Source organism: Lontra canadensis, unplaced genomic scaffold (genome assembly GCF_010015895.1).
Source record: "Lontra canadensis isolate GAN:19392208 unplaced genomic scaffold, GSC_riverotter_1.0 scaffold10, whole genome shotgun sequence".
In the NCBI taxonomy this organism is placed as follows: domain Eukaryota; kingdom Metazoa; phylum Chordata; class Mammalia; order Carnivora; family Mustelidae; genus Lontra; species Lontra canadensis.
In genome coordinates, this window is record NW_022631004.1 from 24,504,102 (window position 1) to 24,525,574 (window position 21,473).

A 21,473-nucleotide genomic window follows, 5' to 3' on the forward strand; every position below is an offset into this window, starting at 1 on the left:
GCTAATTCAAGGCCGCCTTGGCCACGGAGACATCTGGTCTGGGGCTTGGTGCTTTGAGAGGTGTTGAGTTCTCTCTCACGCTCACAGATGGTCCGGCCAGCACTTACGACAGGAAAGACACTCAGCAAAATGTAATTAGTGCCACAATGTATGCATTTAATGTCCTACGACTTTATATTAGCCAGAGATTCCTAGCAGGATCTACCTTTCCAAGCCAATGGTCCAATTCTCTTTATCTCAGGAACTGGTAAAGAGTTGGAAACTAATCTGGGGTGGGGGGAGGTGCGGGGGGGGGGATGTTAAGGCAAAAAGGTGAACTTGGTAAGTGAAGGAATCAGGGAGTTTGGATAACCAAATAAATACTAAAAACAAAAGCAGACTCACTTGGTACAAAAACGTATTGAGCGTGGAAGTTCCAAGTACTGCCTTTATCTCCTGTGGCTAGGACACCAGAGGCAAGCGCATGGAGATGTGGGTTTCACGTCTTTGTGTGAAAGCAGGCAGCTGCCACTTCCGCCTCCTATAGACTTAACATAGAAACATTAGGCTTATCACCAAAAAGGTCTTGACTTTTTGCTCAACCCAGTCCAGGTCTGTTCTCACTGTTGCACTGATGTTCCTTAGAATGGAGCCGATTCCCAAACTTGTCGCTGGTCTTCTTCTGCTGACGTTATGTGTGGTGGGCTGCTCTGGCCAACACTGGTCCTATGGACTGCGTCCTGGGGGAAAGAGAAATGCTGAAAATTTGATCGATTCTTTCCAAGAGGTAAGGCTCTTTCATCATCAAAGTAAGATGCGGCTTATGTGATTCAGTCTACAGTAACATTCTGTGTGTGCCCCAAAGCGTGCTTTGCTGGGCTCCACGGACTGTTGGTATTCTGGGGGACACAAGACAAGTGCAAAGGCAAGTCCCATCCCTGCTTTCTATTCAGACAGGAACAGTTCCAAGAGAATATGGCAATAGGTGCGAAGGAGCAGGTTGTACTCTGAATATCTAGAATTGCCAAAGGAGTTCAAAACAGTGGGATGGACCCAAGGTCTCCAGAGGAAGATGATTCCTTGGGATTCAAAAAGAAAATCTTAGAACTTCTGCTGATTATTTTTTTTCCCTTATTTTGTCTTTTTAAAAGTACCTATGATACTAGGCTGGTGTACATTTTCATAGCTCATAAATAAGAATTCTTATCAAGAATGCATTATGCCTTATCATTTCTTTTTACTGAAATGGGCATTTAGGCAAAGAACTTGGAGGCTGCTAGTGGGGAGGGGTTAGCAAGCTCAAGGACACAAAATATATACTGGAAAGTATCCTGAATTTGATTTCATATAAATTGATCTCAATATGTGTACCAGGACTAACATAGGGTACTTGGTTTTTTAATCTATAATATGAGACTTCTTGGGGTCATATAAGGATCACATGAAAGAGGTCTTAGTATTAGCTTACTAATCCCCAAAATGATAGTGGATTAATAAACATACAGTTGTTATTGTTCTTAAATTAATGGGAAACAAACAGAACCTAAAGGATGAGCGATTTGGGGCTGGGACACTTAACATAGTGTTGACAAAAGAAAACTAGAGAAACCTAAAATCATTTATCTTTCTTTTTGGAGACATAAGAAAGATAATTTAGTATGAAATAAAGATGGCCTGGAATCTGAAGTCTCCTCTCCACAGATTATATGTGAAGTAACTCTTATTTAACTATGACATATTTAGTAAAAATTGAAAATAAAAGTCATCCCTATTCGTAACTAGAAGCTCCTAGACTTTTTGTAGACCATCCCTTCATGAGGTTCAAAGTACTTCATTCTCATCATCTCTAGGGAGAAAATATACTCTCCTTACTACCAGTACCCCCAGAACACCCCACCCCTCTGTATAAATGCCTCAAGTGTGGATCTATGTTCATAAAGTCCCCGTCCCGCAATTCCCTTGACCTCACTCTCCACACACAGTTCTTGGCGGAAGTGGAAAATACCGTTCCATTCCATTTATCTCCATCAGCAAGAATCATGTTCTTTTTTCTCAGCTAGCAGAAGAGCTTGATCAACCAGCAAAACCTCAGCGCTTGGAATGCACAATCCACCAGCCCCCACCTCCCCTCAGGGACCTGAAAGGAGCTCTGGTGAGTCACAGCTGTAATGACATGGAGCTTTAGAGATGGAAAGGTCCTTGGTGCCACCTCCCAGGTTGTCCACATGGGACAACCACCTCTCAGCCTCTGTGGGGCTTACCTTTCTGACTGCCTGAATTCCTCCTGGGGTAGGGCCTCACTATTTTGTGACACCCTCTCTCAGTGGGTAGACAGTACTAACGGTTAGAACCTTTTTTCCATTAGATTGAAATCTCTCTGTAACCTTTATCCCCTAATCTTGGTTCTAGCCTTTGGGATGACTGTTAGATTTCTTCCCACTGTTACGTGTCAGTTCTTCACATGTATTCATCTACCACTGTCCGCCCCCCGCCAACCCCGACTCATCTAATCTAGGCTAATCCTCACCTCTCCACGGGATTCCTTAAGTCTTCACTAATGTTCTTGGTATGAAATGGCTTTTCCCTGGAAAAATGTAGAAATAAAAAATGGTGCTCTAGTTTATTTTTCCCCTTTGGAATAAAAAATTCCAAACTAGTAAATTCATAATTCAGAGCCACATATTTGATTTCTAGTTTTCTGACTGGATTCTAACCATCTCCAAATTCCCACCCAAAATGGGATTCTGCTAACCTCATGCGGGTTTTTGATAATAAGAAAGCAAGTATGCAGAGCATACTTGAATATAATTTGAATCTTGAGCTCACCGTTGTGCTCTTTGAGCTCCCGTGGTCCATTTGTTTGCAGCAGTTCAGGCCACTATAGTTGATTAGCTGCTCTGCCAGGAGCAGGGAAAGCCTGAATAACTCATATACAAACACAAGCTATAGCTTTCATTTTGTTCACTGACCTTGACTTCTACACCTCCAGTTCAACGAAAAAAAAGCAGACAGACATCTTTATTGGCTTTCTGTGTCTACTCCTACTTACCACATAATAAAAATAATAGCAAGCAGTGACATTTCCCAAACGTACCTTAGAAAGAAGGTATTGAGGCAAAAGCTGGGTTAAAAACAAACTGAGATCAAGGGTGTCTGCGTGGCTCAGTCGGTTGAGTGTGTCCACCTTTCGGCTTCAGCTCGGATCGTGATCTCAGGGTCATGTGATCAAGCCCCATATTGGGCTCCACGCTCCGCATGGAGTCCGCTTGTCCCTCTCCCTCTGCTCCTCCCCCTCCACCCCACTCAGGTTCATGCTGTCTCTCTCCCTCTCAAATAAAATCTTAAAGACAAAACAAAACAAAACAAAAAAACAGATCAGACCTTTTTTTCACCTCCTTCACATCTTATCCTTAAACTATTAATGTAGATCTTATGTTTATTAAACAAGTTAGAAATATATGATCTGTTAATCTCTCTAGCCCTTTCTAGTGCACAAAAATAAACAGATCTATTCTTTCTGTATCAATATTTTGGAAATTAAAAAGATCAAAAGCATAGTGAAATTTAGCTAGTACAATCAACCTTGACATATTTTTTGCTCATGTATTTCTTAGGAAAGTCTGATTGAAGAGGAAACTGGGCAGAAGAGGATTTAAATCCGCTGAACCAGAGGGACTGACAACACAAGTGTAATTCTGATATTGAAACTTGTGACTCATTTGACATCTTTAAATTGTGTGAATTCCAGATATGCTTATGTTAAACTGAATATTTATGGCGAAGTACAGTGTTGTGAATAAAGTGGCATAAATGTTAAGTTTTTCTCTAAGGCTGAACTCTGGTGGGGGAGGGGCCCTGTCCCTGCCCCAAGTACAGTCACCTACTTGGCCGGGCCCCAAAATCTGATTCAGCAACAGTTTTCTATTGGGGTTGTAGCTTGATTTTTGACTATACTCCATAGAAATGAGGTCACAGCCAAGACTTCCCCCGTCTTGGGGAGCAGTTCCCTTCCCAGACTGCTTTGCATCTCTTTGGAAGTCAACTGGAACCTGAGAGGTTCTCTCCTCCGGAGAGAGTAGGCTGTGCTGGGCCCTTGGTCCAGTGTTCCTGCTGCTGCACATGGTGTCCCTGCATTCACCACATCCAGTGGTGCACGCAGAGGTTTGGGACCCAGGCCTGAAGGTAACAGCGTTCATCTGTCAGATCTTTTCGGTGCTCTCTCTTAGGAAAAGCTCTGGAGCATAGAATCTGCTGAAGACAGGATTCAGGTATTCCCATGCACCCTGGTCAAATACGGTGGCCACCATTTAACTCTCCACAGAGACCAGTGTCAGGCTTTGTGTGGGGACAGATGCATAAACGTTTTCATTAACCCTCACAGTGACCCTGGGAATTAACTATTCTTGTCTTCCCTTTAAAAGGAGACCAGGGTTTAAAGGACCTGCTCAGTTCCATCGGGGTACGTGGGCAGGGCTCCCATTTTGCACTAAAAGAACAGCGGATGGTATTAGACTTGAAAGTCAGTAAGTATTTTTACTGGTTCTAGTTTGTTAGCTGGAGCTGAAAAGGGATCCTGGGGGCTCATGCATCGACCTCATTTACTAGTGATCATTTCACTGTGGGGTCCCAGACACTATGAGACCAGTTCTCAATTATCCTCCCAACTTCCAAGTGACTATGAGACTATTTGAAAAACACTGATTTCAGGTAAATTGCCTGATGTCACAGTAACAAACTGAGCCCATGTTCACATGGCAATGATTGAGACCCTTTCCCTGTTTCACTCAGACAGACAGAAGCTTCCTCCTCCTCTCCCTGCCCCTCCATCTCAAAAAAGGGCCCGTGTAAAGGAATTTGAATTGGGGTTGGAAACAGTCCACGGGAGAGAAAACCTTCCTTTTTAAATACAGATCATCATAGTGCAATAGATTCCCCAAATATCTCCATTTGAAGAATCACTAAAGCTCAAAGAACTTTCTTGCTCCCACTTCAATAAAATTAGGCAGAGATGTAGTTCACAACCTACTCTGTGGAACAAAAAGCAAAACTGCGTATTTTCCTTAATCAACACATACAAGGCGGGATGAGAGGCTTCCATCAGCCAATCGCTCAGTAACTTTTTTTTTGTTCCTAAAAACAACACCTTTTACAATCTTTACATCAGTTAATGCATTAAAAGAAGAGGGCAACACACTTATTCTTTTTTGAGATTTTATTTATTTATTTGAGATACAGAGAGAGAGAGAGTGAGCGGGGATCCCAACACGGGGCTCAATCCCAGGACCCAGAACTCATGACCCGAGCCTGAGGCAGATGCTTAATCGACTGAGCCACTCAGGTGCCCCTCTCACAGTCACTTATTTTTTATGTTCTGTTGGAGTCCCAGTTTTCCAGAAGCTGTGGGCTTCCCCGGATGGCCTACAAAGATGCTCACTCAGCTGCCTGATGTGGACGGCATCCGGTGGTTTGCAACTTACGTGAACATGTTGGGTACCTGATTCGCGAATGGCCAACTGCCTAAGGAGAGGGAAAATGACCCCTTTCTTAACATTTTACACATTTTCCTGAACTTGAAGAACTCTCTGCCTCATCAACGCAGCTTCAAAAAAAGGCCTGTAGCCTTTTGAAAGAAAAGGGTGGGGAAACATACCAAGAGGCCCCTTTCATAAGTTCTCAAGTATATATGGCTTTAAATGATCAAGAGTCGAAAGAGTGGGTTTGAAGACAGACCATTTTAGCAAAGGGTTTAGAAGTTGCAGAATCCTGGAGGGGACTGGGAAAAAGCTGAGGATTGCTGTAAGAAATAACAGCGCTTACACATTTGGACAGCGAACAGTGCTCTAAAGTAGCATTTCTCAGTAGGGACTGTAGATCCAAAAAGATTCCCCAAGCTTACTGATTCAGTCTTGGGGCCCCAAACCATTTGCATCTTTAACATGCCAGGGATTCTTATGTACACAGTGGGGGTATTATTGCCCTAAAAAGCAATAGATGGCAAATGTTTAAAAGCACTGGGACAGTTTTCTTTAAAGAAAAAAAAAAATCTTAGGCATAAGCCCAGGACTTCAAACAGTGTGGCTAGTCTAACTGAAATGTGGCCGTCCCCACAGTACGACACACCACCAGCAGGGAGTTTAAGAAATGAACATCCATTTTGAACACCGATTTTCTCAAGGTGTTATTTCCTCTATTTTCAGCCTTGGCCAAAGTTTGGAATAACACCAGGGAGATGTAAAAAGAATATGGTGCCTGGGTCATGCTCCCCTCTCTTAGAAATTGATTTGATTGGTCTGGGGTGTGGCCTCTTTCCAGGTTATACTAATGTTCAGCCTCGTTTGAGAATCAGTTTCTAGCCTTCCCAGGTAAGTTAGTAGCTACTCCTCTTCCATTTCCCTTTGCAGTGAACGAGTGAAGAAACAGCCCATTGTTTAAAGGAACTGTTGTCAGAAACCATCAGCTCTGATGCCAGATGGATGGATGGAGGGGGACAGAAGTGAGGGAAGAGGAAAAGTTCTTCCTGTTCCCAGGCGACGATGATTCCATGACCCCATATCATGAGTCTAAACTGACAGGACCTATAATGACAGGAGGCCAGAGGGACTGGGTGTGACGTGTTGCAAAGGAGGTGTCGATAAAGGAAAGTTCAGGAATGATTTCGTTTCATTCACATAAGGGTAATAACAGACTAAACACGATAAACTTCAAAATACATTTTCATTTTTAATTTAAAAAATAAATAACAGCAAATCTGAACAAAATTTTTCTACCTCGATGCACCTAATGGTCCATGTTTGAAACCCAACTAGTTTACAAAATCCTGGCAACAGAGCCTTGACAAAGTCTAGATGAACAACTTACAAAATCTGACAAAAAGACGAGTTTTTAGGCAGTGTATGTGGGAGACCAGCATTGGCTAGATTATAAGAATCAGCCTGAAATCATCAACTTAAAAGGAAAACTACCTTCTTCCTTTTGTAGGTTAGAACTGGAGGCTCCAAGCTCCACCCACCCAAAGAGGAACTTACCTTCGCCAACTAACTTTAAAATCCCACTCGGTCAACGGCATGTAGGCCTAAAATCCACTGTACGGAAACTTTGTTGCCTTCAGATTCCCTTTCTCATTCACTTAGAATCAAAGAAAGCAAGGGCCACAAGGATTCTAAAAATCACGGAGCCTTGGATATAGATGTGAGAAAAATGAGGCCCAGGGACGGACTATTAATTGACTTGCCAAAAGGTCCAGGGTCTTGACTGTCCTGTTCTGTGTTATGGTGAGCTTTCCCCCTTTTTTCATTATACCCCTGCAGCAAGAAGAAGGAAATTACAGCTATGAATAGCCTTCTGAATGCCTGTTGCAGAAGGACAGCATGGACATGAGGGACCCTTCCGGGGCTCTGGAGGCAGTCTAGGTCTGGATCTGAGGGTGTGACACGGTGTAGGACTCGGTAAAGTTTCATCCATCTGTACCTCCAGGATTTGTGCACTTGACCATATGTATGTTAAGACATGCCTCAATTTTAAAGGGAGAAATCACCCCCTGATCTGGGGGCCAGTAGAGGGGAAGGCCTCCCACAGCATGGAAAAAGTTAACAAAGGTGATTGTTATCTCAAATTCCTCTTTATTTCTCTTTAGCCTCAGGGATCTGCAGGGTGACCGCATTTTTCATGGGTCTCCCTGACTGCAATTCTGGAATCCAGATGGGAGGTGGAAAAGGGGAGGCCTATGGCCCAGCAGCCTTACTGAGGGTTTCGCTTTCCCCTAATCCCACTCTCTTGCTAACCACACAGCACAACACAGTCTCCGCATACCAGGCTGTTCCCACTGGACACACTGAATTGCCATATCCTGCGGGTCTTGTATGGTGTCTGGATTTCAATAAAAGCTTAATAAATGTTGAATAAAGTGATTCGTAGGGGAAAAAAAAATCTCAAAGGAAGACAAGTCACCAGAACAGAGAGAGAGAAAATAAGGGACTAAAAAAAAAAAAAAAAATCCCATAAACTAATAACCACACAGTTGCGACAGTTTGAGGACTACTTTCAATATACTCCAGAGTTCTTAACAGGGAAAATAAAGACCAGTTCTTTCCTCATTTATTCCCAGCTCCTTATCTCTCCCATATGTAAGGTAATCATAAGGCATTTCTTTGCAGTCTTCCTCTTTGACTTCAGGACATGATTTATCATCTTTTGTCAAACGTGCCTCTGACCCAGTGGCTTCCCCCATGTTCCCTGTAATCTGGAATCCACACCGTTACCTAGAATCCTTTCTATTCGGGCAGGAGAGACCCAGTATTTCCATTAAGGTGGAAGGGGAATCAGATTGAAAAATATGTTCTGTTAAAAAAGGGAAGGTATTCGGGCACTGGCACATCAGACTTCCCCAGCCCCTGATCAAAGCCCACACTGCAGAACTCACTTGCACTGCTCTGAAGGGACATGCCTGAGGTTTGGTATTTTTGTGACCAGCTTACATCTTTCTATTTTCAAGGCCAGACTGAAAAATAGGGTCAGGGAGGCCTACAGATCCTCACTAGCCAGTGGGCAAGGCAACTTCTCAGCAGCTGCTCTGGGCTCCACAGAAAGCCCGTATAACCTTTCCATTCCTTCTCATCGTTGCGTTCTCTCCACAAAAATCCTTTTTGGTTCTTATTAACATTTCTCCTTTAGTCATAAATAATTATGTAAGAAACTCCAAAAGATGTCATCTTTTTAAAACGGACTGTATGTGCTCAGTTAACTTGCACTCACTTTCCAAATGACCTCAGGGTGGGGGGAGAATATCAATAATGCTCTTAAGAGAATTCCAGATCTTACTCAGGCCGAGCAGAGGAAAGGAAAGACCACTTCGTACCTATTATTTCACACAGTCAATCTCATTGAACCTTATCTGTGCGGCAGGTCCTCGTCCCCCTTTCGGAAAGGGAAGAAATGAAGGCTCAGACGATGACAAGGAGTTGAGGGAGTTTGCAAAGTTAACAGGGGACACAGCTGGGATGGTTGGAGACCAAATGGTTTACTTCAAAACCCAGCTTCTCTCTAGTTTACCCCCTTGAAGTCTGCCCTGAGTGGAAGTGGAGAACCGCCTTTCCCTCAGCACTTCTAAATCCACACTCTAACTGCTTGTGGGATGCTGGCCACGCCTCTGAGGTTTGTATGTCCCTGACTCTGTGAAGCATAAGTATGTCTTTTCCGAGAGGGGTGGTGTTGAAACAGGTATACCAAGAAGCAGGCCAGCAAATCCGGATTCTTGGAGGTGAAATCTCTTTCTTTTCTCTACCTCAGGGCAGGGTGGGTGGGGAAGAGGACTGGGCCCAGTTACGGAAGGGACCCCTGTGAGCTTCCCCACATGCTGACCTAGGGGACCCACAAAAAGCTTTCTACTTTGCCATAAATGTCAAAGTAGTATAGAAACATCTGGGACATTTCCACCGTCACCCCAACTAGGGGTAGGAATTCATCACGGAGTTCGTCAGGGTTGTCTTCTTGATCTAAGTGTTACCTGGGGATAGAGCCTCAATTAGCAAGCTGGGTTGTTAATAAGAATCTGTAGGCAGATTTTCTGTGTTTAGCTTCAGTTTCCTTGTCTACAGAACGAGGGGGTTTTTGTATGACCTTTAGTGAAGGCCCTTCTAGCTCAAAACGTCTCTAACCTTGTGTGGTTCGTGTAGGTGTACGTAATATCCAATCATCTGAATAAGCCCATTTCTTCTTCCGAAAGGACTACGGACTTAGTACCGTGAACATGTAATCAAATTAATTCCACAATCACGAGGAATAAATAATCAAAGGGAGATATTGCACTATATTCTCCAGGGTAATATCGGGTAGCAGAGAGGGGTCACTGAGCCAACCAAATGGGATCTGGAAGAGAAGCTGTTGAACCCGGGCTTCGAAGTCCCTTCTGTCCAGTGATGTGAGCTCAGAAGAGGTAAAAGAAAGAGCTTCAAGGGAGTCTGTAGCAAGAAGGAGTGACACGGTGTGGTGAGGGCTGGTTAGTTGAGAGTGTGAGGGACTCCCGGGAGGGTTCCTGTGCCACACGTAGCCAGTCTGGGGTCGGGGTGGAGGGGGCATGGCAGGAGCTCAGACCCCACAGTCGAGTCCATGGTTTTTCACCAATGATAGCTATTCATACATGAAAGTTACCAATCTTCATTACAAAGATGTTCTTTTCCTTAAAGAAGACATAAGCAGACATCAGAAAGGTAGGATTATTTCAACTACTGAAGTACTTGAGGCGTGTCTTTTCCAATGTTATTCGGGACACGGTGTGTCCACGTGAGAAAATCAAGTCTCAAGCAGAGCTTTTCACAAATCCTTCCAAGGTGCAGGTTCCTGGGGTTGCTCAACGACCTCCACAGAAGAATGTAGCCAGGCATCTGTAGGCCGCAGCAGCTCTGGGCTGGAGGCTGAATTTAATAACGGTGAGAGAGATCTCTCCTTTGAGAAAGACAGAGGACATGACCAATTCTGGAATCCATGCAGACTGGAGTGGGGGCGGTGCTTAGGCTTCCTTCACAGTAGCCTTTCAAAGAACCACCAGTTTGGAGGCGGCACAGCTGACCCCAGATCAGGAAGGGGGTCAGCAAGGAGCCCTGGGGAACGAGGACAGGGCCTCCTCTTAGGCTGTTCAAGGTGTTCAAGGTGTTCAGAGTTCTGGAGACCTGGCAAGACCCTTAGTGGGATCCGGGCTCAGACGCAAGGAAGCCAGATTTGCGGGCTTTGGGAGGAGGTGGAGGTGGGCATTTGGCTTCTCTGCGGACCGGCAGTGGAGGGGCAATCTGAGGGAGCAGACACAATGAGAGTCAAATGAATCCCATCTTTCCTCCTGACTTGGTTCTCCTCCACATTTCCAACAAGTGCTTTAGCTTCTAACTGATCTATCTATGCAGCCTTGGCCAGGAGAGAAGGGAAACAACACTCATTTAACTTCCCTTGTTCTCCTTGGGTTAATCAGAGGATACCCCAAAATGTTATCTCCCCAACACCTGGGTTCTTGGCATATCTACAGAAGGCAATGAATATTTGTTGAAGAATGCAGGACGAGGCCATTCCAGAATGACTGTCACTCATCCAGAAGGAGTACAGTCTTCACATGTGAACCAGAACTCACTGATTTCACTCACCTGTACCCAGGGTGAGGTACAGAGAAGAGCTCTACCTTTGATCTGACAAAAAGGTCTGCTTGCATTTTGTTACTTCCCATTAGAAACTCCCTTATATGTTTTATGGTTTCAGGCATGAGTCAAGAAGTGATTAGAGCGACTAATCTATGGGAAATGTGTCTAGCAAAAAGCTTGGAAAACCAACACTGTGCTCCCGGGAGTTGGGTGCTCTGACCCCAGTGCGGCTGTTCCTTACCTCTGCAGAGTTCCTCTGGCCGCTCTCGTAGGGTTTGCTTTTGGGGGGAGGGGGAGGCGGGACAGTAGTAGTCATCAGCCCATCTGTCTGCAAAGACGGGGAGCCTAGAAATGATACAAAGTAGATGAAGACAGAGAGAAGAATTCATCAAGGAATCTTAATAGAACCTCTGCTTGCCATTTTAACACCTAAACCAACCTGGCCAATCAAATGGCTAAGGCGATATTCTATAGTTTCCGCGGACAGAATGGAAACAACCTCTTGGCCCTCATGACAAATGCAGCACTGTTTACTCACCAGAAGGTTTCATAAAAAGTTCTGAAGTAAAAATCCCTTTTTTTTTTTTGCTTAGGATTTTTACTATTAAGCTGGAGATGAAGACATTTTCTAGAACTTAAGGTACGACTCTATCTTCTGATCTACCCCAAGTACTTTGAAAAAATGTCTGTCACAAAGTAAGCAGTCAATAAAGACTGGTTAAATTTAACTGAGCTGTCTCAGTTTGATCATTTAAAGGATGCGATATCCACTTCCTCCAAGAAAACTTACTTCATTATCTCTAGCTCTTGGTTGACTCCCATGGCCCATGGGCATGATGACTTACCCCTCCATTCTTTGTACCAAGGGTACCTTGGAATTCTTCTCAGGCCTTGTGCATTGCTGATTCCCCAGGCCTGACTGTAAGCAGTATATGGAACAGGCCTATTTCTTGTCCTTTTTTGGGACCCTTTCCAATACCAAGTACAGGGCTACCTACCCAGTAGTTTTTAAGTTACTTGCTTCCTGTCTGGTCCCCATCTAGCTCTACTTCATTATACCTTCATAAATGGAAAAGGAGTTGTAAGACCCTCTGGGTCACTCTACAGAGAAGGGTAATGAGTCCTAGCAACTCAAAGACTCCTGGTCGGACTCTAATTTTGCTATACCCACCACCATGGAATGAGCCAACTTTATAATAACCTCATATACTGTGTGGCTGTTCCAGCTAAATATTGCCCAGATCCATACACATACTCTGTTCCCTACTAAAGCAAAGAGAAAGTATATGTCTGTATCTTTCTAAATCTCTCTCTCTCTCTCTCTCTCTGTATGTGTGTGTGTATAACTTACTTAGGGTCCTGGTAGCTTTTGGAGTGAGTGGAGGTGGGCTCAGGGGTGTTGACTGAGGAGGTGAAGAACCATGAAATGGCGTCAGCCGATTGTCCGACAACTGGAGACTCTTTGGTCTTTGTGCTTTTCGGGCTGGGCTCTGGTGGGGGGTGGGGCACAGCGAAACAGACTCACGTGAGAAAGGCTGAGCTCGTCAATGCTCCCAACACCTTGCCTGCTGAGCACCGACTTGTCAGAGAGACCCATTCCAGGGGCCACTGTTGAGTTTCCCGCCCTGTCAGGTGGCGAGCCGGCAAAGGCCCTGACAGGGCGTCACTGAAGCAGACCTTCTTTCCTGGCTGGCCATGAGCCTGAGTCTGACCACAGTCAGACTGTGTTGTCTGGGTTGGAAAGGAACCACCCGTGATTCTCAGGGAAGGCTGGTCTTGCCACACTTAACAACATGATGTGGCTCATGGAAGAAGAAAAAGCACTTTTTTTTTTTAAGTTAAAAGAAGAGAAATGACAATGCACTGATTCATGGAACATGGTGGTGAGAACCACAGCTCTGAGCATCAGCCCACGTGTTTACATTGAGTACAAGATCTTGCACCACTACTGGTTTAGACACTCAAATTTGCCCTATGTGCTTTTTTTTTTTTTTTTTTTTTTTTTTTAGCACAGTGTAAGATCAAATGCTGTCACAGGCTGCCAGGTCCTGAGGAAGCACGGCTGGACTTCCACCTGGTGACTCACGGCTCTGTGGCGAGTGGCAAGTGGCTGCAAGGACAGCACTAGAGAACCTCTGGCCCTTGTTTGCTTGCCACACCTGACCCCTTGTTGCTGTTTTTTTTGTGTGTGTGTGTGTGTTTTTTTTTACCATCAGATCAGGTTCTGGCGCTTTCTCTGCAATGACCTGGGACTTGCTGAGGCTCCAGTCTTTTCGCTTGAACTTGCTGATCCGGTTCTCACTGTCCTCTTTGAGGGGCAGATCTTCAACTCTGGCACCTGACGAAGCCCTGCGCTCCAGAAGTGGCTCCAGGATTGACCTACCAGCCAAAAACAAGGACAGGATCACAGAACACTGACCACCGGGCAGTCAGAATGTACTCCCACAATCAGGGGTTAGGACTCCTCAACCCCATCCTGACCTGTGACTCTCCTCTCAGGTTCTAAATCTGAATTTCTAACTGCCAATTAGACATGCTGAGGTATCCATGAAACGAGACCATCCCAGTACGAAAGGAAAATCTCTGAACGTGCATCTTCTCGCAGGAAGAGAAAGGCTTACTACATCTACAGGCAAAGATAGAATTCATACAGTAAAAGATGAATAAGCAGCTTCAGACACTAGAGAACAGCACATGACCCAGAGACCGCCTGCGTTCAGATCCTACCTCTACTACTTCGTAGGTGATCTTGGGCAGAAAATCTTCTCATACCTCAACTTCCTTATTGTGAAATGGGGACAACAAATGAAATCTTTCTTTTTTTAAAGATTTTATTTATTTATTTGACAGACAGAGATCACATGCAGGCAGACAGGCAGGCAAAGAGAGAGAGAGGAGGAAGCAGGCTCCCCACAGAGCAGAGAACCTGACGTGGGACTCGATCCCAGGACCCTGAGATCATGACCTGAGCTGAAAGCTCACCCACTGAGCCAGCCAGTCACCCAATAAAGAAATAAAATCTTAAAAAAAAAAAAAAAAAAAAAAAAAGACACAACATGACACAAAAGTCTATAACTTGACTCCTAAGCACGAGGACATGTAAGACAAACCCGGAAATTCTACAAACCAACTGGCCTGTAATCTTCAAAAAGGTCAATACAATGAAAGACAAACTAAGGAAAGGCCAAACGACTTTAGATTAAAGAAGAATAAAGGGGTGTGGCCCAAAGCAGCACGTGACCCCAACTTTGTTCTGTACGAGAAATTGCTCCGTATGAGATACCTAGTGGGACAACTGACAAAGCTGGAATCCGGGGCAGAGTCTGCAGTGTTGCATCAACACCAAATCTCCGAACAGACAGGCTGCAGGCAGGATGCAGGGATGTAAGACAAGGTGTTTGCCTTATAGCATAAAGCACACAGCCTCCTCTCAAATGGTAGAACGGGGCTGCTGGGGGACAGGCAGAGAGGGAGTGACTGAAGCAAAATGTAAAACCAAGGAGGGTTAAAAAAGATACGAGACCTTTAGGGTGGGTATTGCTTAGACCTTCTGAACGGTTATTCAGTGAGCCCTGGTTTGTTTAAAAATTTAGAGTTTTGCTCCATAAAAACAGAAAGCTTAGAGAGATGAATAGGCAGAGACAGAGGATTTTCAGGGCAGTGAGATTATTCTGGATGATACTGTAATGGTGAATACTTGTCACCATACATCTGTCCAAACCTACAGAACGTACAACAGCAAGAGGGGACTTGATCGTCATCTACGGGCTCCGGGCAACGGTCATGTGCTAATGTGAGTCCATCAGTGGTAATGAAGGCACCACTCTGCAGTATGTTCTTAATCTTTTTTTTTTTTTTTTTAAACTTCTTTCTTTTCTTTTTTTTTTTTTTTTTAAAGATTTTATTTATTTGTCAGAGAGAGAGAGGGAGAGAGAGCAAGCACAGGCAGACAGAATGGCAGGCAGAGGCAGAGGGAGAAGCAGGCTCCCTGCCAAGCAAGGAGCCCGATGCGGGACTCGATCCCAGGACGCTGGGATCATGACCTGAGCCGAAGGCAGCTGCTTAACCAACTGAGCCACCCAGGCGTCCCTGCAGTATGTTCTTAATCTTGCTGTGAATTCAAAACTGCTCTAAAAAAGACAAAGTCCACAAAACACACACACGCACACACACAAAAGCTGTGGCATAAAATAAGACAACATAAAAACACAGATGGGTTCTTAGTATTTAAAATAAATAAATAAATAAAAGCTTCTGGATGCCTGGGTAACTCAGTCAGTTAAGCGTCTGCCTTTGGTTCAGGTCATGATCCCAGGCAGGGTCCTGGGACAGAGTCCCGCATGGGGCTCCCAGCTTGGCGGGGAGCCTGCTTCTTACCTCTCCCACTCCCCCTGCTTGTGCTCTCTCTCTGATACTCTCTCACACTGTCTCTCCAATAAGTCAGTAAAATCTTAAAAAATAATAATAATAAAAATAAAACAGAAGAGTCTATTTGGCAGAAAGCATCCTTAGTAAACTAAAACTATCTGCTGGATATATGTTAGATGGCAAATATCTTTGATATATAAGAAACTTTTACAAATAAACAAAAGAATGAGTAGTTCAATTTTTTAAAATCGTCAAAGGATAAATAGGTATTTCATGAAATGGAAATCCAAGTAAGTTTAAAAAGTTAGTGTCAAAAGTTATTAAATACTCAAATACTAAGATATTTGGAGGGGGCAAAGACTTTTTTACATAATATGGAAAATTTCAAACGTGTAAAAAAGTGAAGAGAATGCCCATGTGTGTATTACTCAGTGTCAATAATGATAACTCATGGCCAGTCTGCTTTCTTATGTATAACTGAGTCACATTCCTCGCCCCTCACTGGATCACGTGGCAGCGATCAGATGTTATATCATCTCATTCATAAATATTTCAGTGTTTACTTCAGTGAGGCAAGGACTCACTTCATAACATAACTACACTCCCATCATAAGTCCTACAAAAAGAAATAACTTCTTCATTTCACTGAACATCCAGTGCTTACATTTCCTGATGTCTTATAAATTGTTTGGAAGTGGCTTGTTTGAGTCAAGATCCGAACAGGATTCATTCACTGTTTGGTTGATATGCTTCTTAAGCCATTTTAAGCTTTTAATGTATGGTCCCCCTTTCTGCAAAGCGTGGGTGCCTTGCTCCGTGAAGGTAAGGGGAAGAAGTCCCAGGGAAGTCTGACCAAGGCTGAGCCCATGCAGTCACACTGGGAAATGCCTGTAGATAGTGTTTTTTTGTTTTTTAATTTCAAATTATTCTCTCCTTTTCTATTGCTTTTTAAAAGACTGCATGTATGGGCTTTTAATTTTTTGATATTTATCTTTCTTTCTTTTTTTTTAGAGAGAGAAAGCATGTGAAGGGTAGGGAGGGGTAGAGGGAGAGCTAGTGAAAGACCCTTTTTTCCCTAATATTTTACTTATTTATTTGAGAGAGAGAGAGAGAGAGCGTGCAAGCGGTGGTGGCAGGGGGGAGAGGGAGACACAGACTCCCTGCTGAGCAGGAGCCTGATGTGGGTACTCAGTCCCAGGATGCCGGGATCATAACCTGAGCTGAAAGAAGATGCTTAACCAACTGAGCTACCCAGGCACAAAAGGGAGAGAGAGAATCTTAAGCAAGATTCCTTGCTCAGCATAGAGCCCAACGCACGGCTTGATCTCACGACACAGGGATCATGACCTGAGCTGAAATCAAGAAGACTAGATGCTTAACTCACTGAGCCACCCAGACGCTCCTCTGGTATTTTTCAATTATTAATATATTTATGGGGAAGCCACTTGCTATTATTTATCTTAAATCTGTACTGGTTAAAGAAACATCATAGAACCAAATTCCAAGAAAGACTAATTATTCTTAATTTTTTAAAAAGAATTTATTTTTTAAAGTAATCTCTACACCCAACATGGGGCTCAAACTCACAGCCCTGAGATCAAGAGTTGCACACTCTTCTGCCTGAGCCAGCCAGGTACCCCAAGACTCTAATTATTCTTAAAACCAAATAAGCCAAATCAGACAAACAAACAAGATCACCTCAAACAGTAATTGGTCAGGGAGAAAGGAAACAACCACCCCCGATTCTACGGAATCAATTATGACTTTGCCTCAGAGACTACAAATGAAGGCTGTGGGTCACCAGGTTGCCTGTCAAAGATACGAGTTTCACTAGGGCCTAATTAGGAATCAAACTGAACTATAGTGACCACAATATGGTTCCCCCAGGGTTGTGTCATTTTTTTCTTATAATGATTACTTCAGTGATTTTCCTGCAATATCAAAGATTAGTTTTTTTCTAAACAATTTTGTTCTGGGGCCCCAACTTTGCTGGTGTTCTAAGCATGTACTTAGTTGGCCTTCTGGTTTCCCTTAACACAATGAGCTGTGTTTCAAAAAGTAATTCTCTTTCTGTGCCTTGGCCTACCATTTGCCAGATAGGATGGATATGTTCCGCTTCCCTCTGATAAAGAACTGGCCCTTTACCGATGGCACCCCCAATAATCATCATGAAAGTATTCATGAATATTGTGACATCACACTGGGAATGGGAGACTTGGGGTCATTAGCTGATAATCAGTTTCAGATGCCTTAAAGAAACATCTTAAATAACGTTAGGAAATATTATCAATGGCTTCTTACTCATTGAGGAAATCTGGGCAAGGTCAATAACCCACCTTGCCTGGGTCGTGGCATGAAGAGGGCCCCACTCACCGGTTCTCTGCTTACTGCCCTGTCAGCAATCATGGTGCCCTAATGCTCAACAGCTGTTTCAAACCTTTTCTGTTTTTGAATGAGACCACTGATTTAAGAAAAGAGTCTTACTGAACAGAACTTTTATGCTTTCCATAGAGTAGGTAGGATCTCTTAATAAATAAAAAATAAAAAGAGAAAAATAAATGAATTAAGGACTATCTAATATTTATTATGCTAAGGATTAAAAACAGTGCAAATACCCAGTCCTCCTATTGCATGTGGCACTGCATATTGTGGACTGTTTGACATCAGAACTGTAATGAATTTCGTCCTCTGACTAGGGAATGTATGCTTCTAGAAAATGCATCCTATACCTGGTCTTAACCAAAAGAGCTCAAGAAAGGATATGAGAATGTATCCTAAATAATTGGAAAGCTATCTGTACACATACGCTCAGTACAATTCTTAACAATAAAACTGCATTTTATATTGACAGAGGCTAAATGTTTTGATATGAAATTCATAATGAACTTTGATGATTACCTGTCCAGAAATAATGACACGGCTTAAATATTTGATAGTAAGAGAAGGCTTAATTATGGCGCATTCGTAGGATGCAATGGTATAAACAGCCATCAAAAATGCTAATAAGGGCACCTGGGCGGCTCAGTCGGTTAAGTCTCGACTTGATTTCAGCTCAGGTCATGATCTCAGGGGTGTGAGACAGAGACCTGCACAGGGCTCTGCACTTGGTGGGAAGTCTGCTTGAGGATTTCTCTCTCTCCCTCTGTCCCTCCCCTGCTCACACGCGCCCTCTCTCTCTCTAAAGAAAAAAAAATATTCATCGTGTATATTAAATTAAACAGCAGGTTACAAAATGGTACCTACGATGCTTTTCCAATTCTATAAAATGTATATATGCTTTTCTTGTTCTATAACTAAACCTTAACAGTGGTTACTTCTGAGTGATGTGATAAATATCTTTCTTTTAAAAAGAAAAATTGTACTTTGAAAAATTTCTACGTGTACATAGATTAAGTATATAATTAGCAAAATACTGTTTTCAAACAGTATTTTTAAACAGAAAGAACACAACTACAAATTCGGTCCTTCAAAATATCTTAAATTTGAACACATGAGAAGGCAGTCCATGTTTTTGGCAAAAAAGGTTTGACATAAAAAAGCCATCAGTCCTCCCAAAGTTAGTCCAGAAGTTTCACATGATCCCAGTAAAAATAGCAATAAGATTCCAGACAAGTGAATCCACAAGTGAGCAATGAGTAAAAGTAGCCAGATAAATTCTGAAAAGGATAACTAAGAAAGAAAAGCCTTTCAAATCTACAGTAGTTAAAAACCACAGAGCACTAGCACATGAACACCCAGGGAGATCAAAGAAATGGTGGGGTGCGGGGAGTCTGCAAATAGATTATAGACATACAGGAACTTGATTTTGTAATGAGGCTGACATTTCAAATCAGTAGAGAAAAGATGGTTTGCTCACTAAATGTTACAGGGATAACTGAGTAGTTATGTGGCTAAAAAAAAAAGTTGACTTTATACCTCACATTTTATACTCATAAATTTCAAAGAATCAGATTTAGTGGTGAATAGTGAAACTCTAAAATTAGTTATTTGCAGCCTTAGAGTGGGGAAGGCCTTTAATCATAATATAAAATCCAGAAGTCATGAAATACAGCATTAATTTATTGGACTGCATTAAAAAAAATCAGAACTAAATAAAAAATGAGAAGCAAAGTCAAAAGACAGAGGAGAAACTGGAGGACGTATTTCAACTAATATTACAGACAGAGCAAACGCGGCAGAAACATGTACCCAAAATACTTCACCATAGTTTGCAGAACATAAAATACAAACAGCTACTAAAGAATGCAAAGCTCAGATTCACACAAAACAAGAGAAATAAAACCAAACCAAAATGAAACCCTATACCATGAAAATACTCTCCACCTATCAGATTGGCGAAAATTAAAAAGGCTGATAATGCACAATTTGGGGTGTGCGGGTGACGAGGAACCCTTCTATGTTGCTGACAGGACTCTAAATTGGTATAATGTCTACAGAAGTCAGTCTAGGAATAATTTCGAAAACCGCAACTATACATGTTCGACAAAGCAATTTCACTTCTGGAATTTTCCTCATATGGATATACTTGTATATTTACAGAATACGTTGTTTTTAAGCTTCTGCCCTGCCACCCTGCTGTGACAGCCAAAGGCTGACGTCAATTAAACATCCACCAATAGGCACCCATGGAATGTGTCAGGGTGCGGCCATCACAAGATGTCTGCGGCTCAAAGGAAAGAGCAGGCTCTTGACATTCTGAAGTGGAATGATTTTCAAGACATAGTAAGTAAAAAAAGCAAGCTAAAGAAAGTATTACGTTTCCATTCATACAAAAAATAAAGTGTGAGGAAGAATATATATTTAGGTATTGCTTGCGTATGTATGAAGAGCTGTTGGAAAGGCACCGAGTACCTGAAGGCTAACACTGTTTGCCTCCACAGAGGGGTGCTGGTAAGGTAGGAGTCAAGGACCAATAATGGGTCATTTTTCATGAGTGATCCCTTTTGTACCTCGGAACTTTGTATCATGTAATTATATTACCTATTTACAGAATAAGTATAAATTTTAAAATTACTTTTGAAAATCAATTCAGATGAAAAAAATCAGACGTGAGAGAGTGGGTGACAGGATGTGACAGGATGATGGGTGATTATGATCCCATCTGTCATAACTATTATTATTATGTAAATCATGATCTTCCTCAGGAGGAAGACAATGAGAATGATCCAGAGAATAAGCACCACATACTCTGAATTACTGCCCTTATGAGGGTGATGCGTCCACATGGATCACGGCTCCTTTGGTGACACAAGGCAAAGGGTAGTAAGGAGACAACCCGCCCTCCCCTCTTCCCAGCAATTAAAAATTGAACCCTTACCCATCAGATCCTGGTCTGGAAGGAGCATTATCAGATGAGTTAGAAGAGGTGGAAATGACCGAGGAAGTCACTGAGGTGATGGACAATCTCCGCAGCGTGGATGACATGATGTAGGGTAGTACGATAGACCCCGTGCGGCTCTGCTTCCTCTCAGTCAAGGTGGGCGGCTGAAGGACACATGGCATCTCACGGTCAGCTGGCCTGGGACTCAGCCAATAAGCTGGCTCACGCCCCCTCTCCTTGTGGCCGGTGCTGTTTGTACTGGCGGGTACCCACTGCTGCCTCATTTGTTAAATAATGCAACTCCTACTATTCTTAATTATAAACACAGCTAGGTTAAACCCACCTTGTTAAGACTAGAGAAAAACTCCCCCTAATTTGCAGCCAGTCACATAAGAGAGGAAAAGCAAGCTGCCTGTCACCCCCAACAGAACTGCAAAACCCTCGGTCTGCTTCTCCACTTTAGCTTCTTTCAGCCACTAAAAAAACCAGAATGCTGGCCGAATAGAAAGCTTTAGATTCAAACTATAGACCTGATGCTTAAGAAATGAATGGTAAAACTTAAGAAGTAAAGGAACAGCGATCTACTTTCATTAGAAATGTCTCCACAAGATTGACTGCCCCAGTAGGCCACCATACCAAATCTACATGGAAACACTGGCCTGGATCTCACAAAAACCAGTCATTAG

The 21,473-nt window shown here is 43.1% G+C and overlaps 2 protein-coding genes across 2 annotated transcripts in view; one reads left to right on the plus strand and one right to left on the minus strand.

Annotated features, from left to right (window-relative positions):
• Positions 1-510: 510 nt before the first annotated feature.
• On the plus strand, positions 511-3,721 carry GNRH1 (gonadotropin releasing hormone 1). Its single transcript, XM_032855798.1, has 3 exons — positions 511-766; positions 2,036-2,131; positions 3,594-3,721. Exons 1-3 carry the CDS (start codon positions 614-616, stop codon positions 3,633-3,635), a joined length of 291 nt encoding a protein of 96 aa, XP_032711689.1. The 5' UTR covers positions 511-613; the 3' UTR covers positions 3,636-3,721.
• A 5,453-nt stretch (positions 3,722-9,174) lies between these two features.
• Positions 9,175-21,473, minus strand: part of DOCK5 (dedicator of cytokinesis 5) — a 213,840-nt gene continuing 201,541 nt past the window's right edge. Inside the window, exons 47-51 of the mRNA XM_032855782.1 lie at positions 20,785-20,951; positions 13,310-13,478; positions 12,451-12,589; positions 11,341-11,444; positions 9,175-10,760 (exon numbers count right to left, since the gene is read on the minus strand). Coding sequence (XP_032711673.1) covers positions 10,656-10,760; positions 11,341-11,444; positions 12,451-12,589; positions 13,310-13,478; positions 20,785-20,951 — 684 coding nt within the window. The 3' untranslated portion in view covers positions 9,175-10,655. The remainder of the gene's footprint in view (positions 10,761-11,340; positions 11,445-12,450; positions 12,590-13,309; positions 13,479-20,784; positions 20,952-21,473) is intronic.

Bases quoted from the DNA above. Each gene is read 5' to 3' on its own strand.
- GNRH1 (XM_032855798.1), top strand. From the start codon at position 614: ATGTTCCTTAGAATGGAGCCGATTCCCAAACTTGTCGCTGGTCTTCTT. The intron at 767-2,035 runs GTAAGGCTCTTT...CTTTTTTCTCAG, and splicing joins TGATCGATTCTTTCCAAGAG to CTAGCAGAAGAGCTTGATCA. The intron at 2,132-3,593 runs GTGAGTCACAGC...TGTATTTCTTAG, and splicing joins GGGACCTGAAAGGAGCTCTG to GAAAGTCTGATTGAAGAGGA.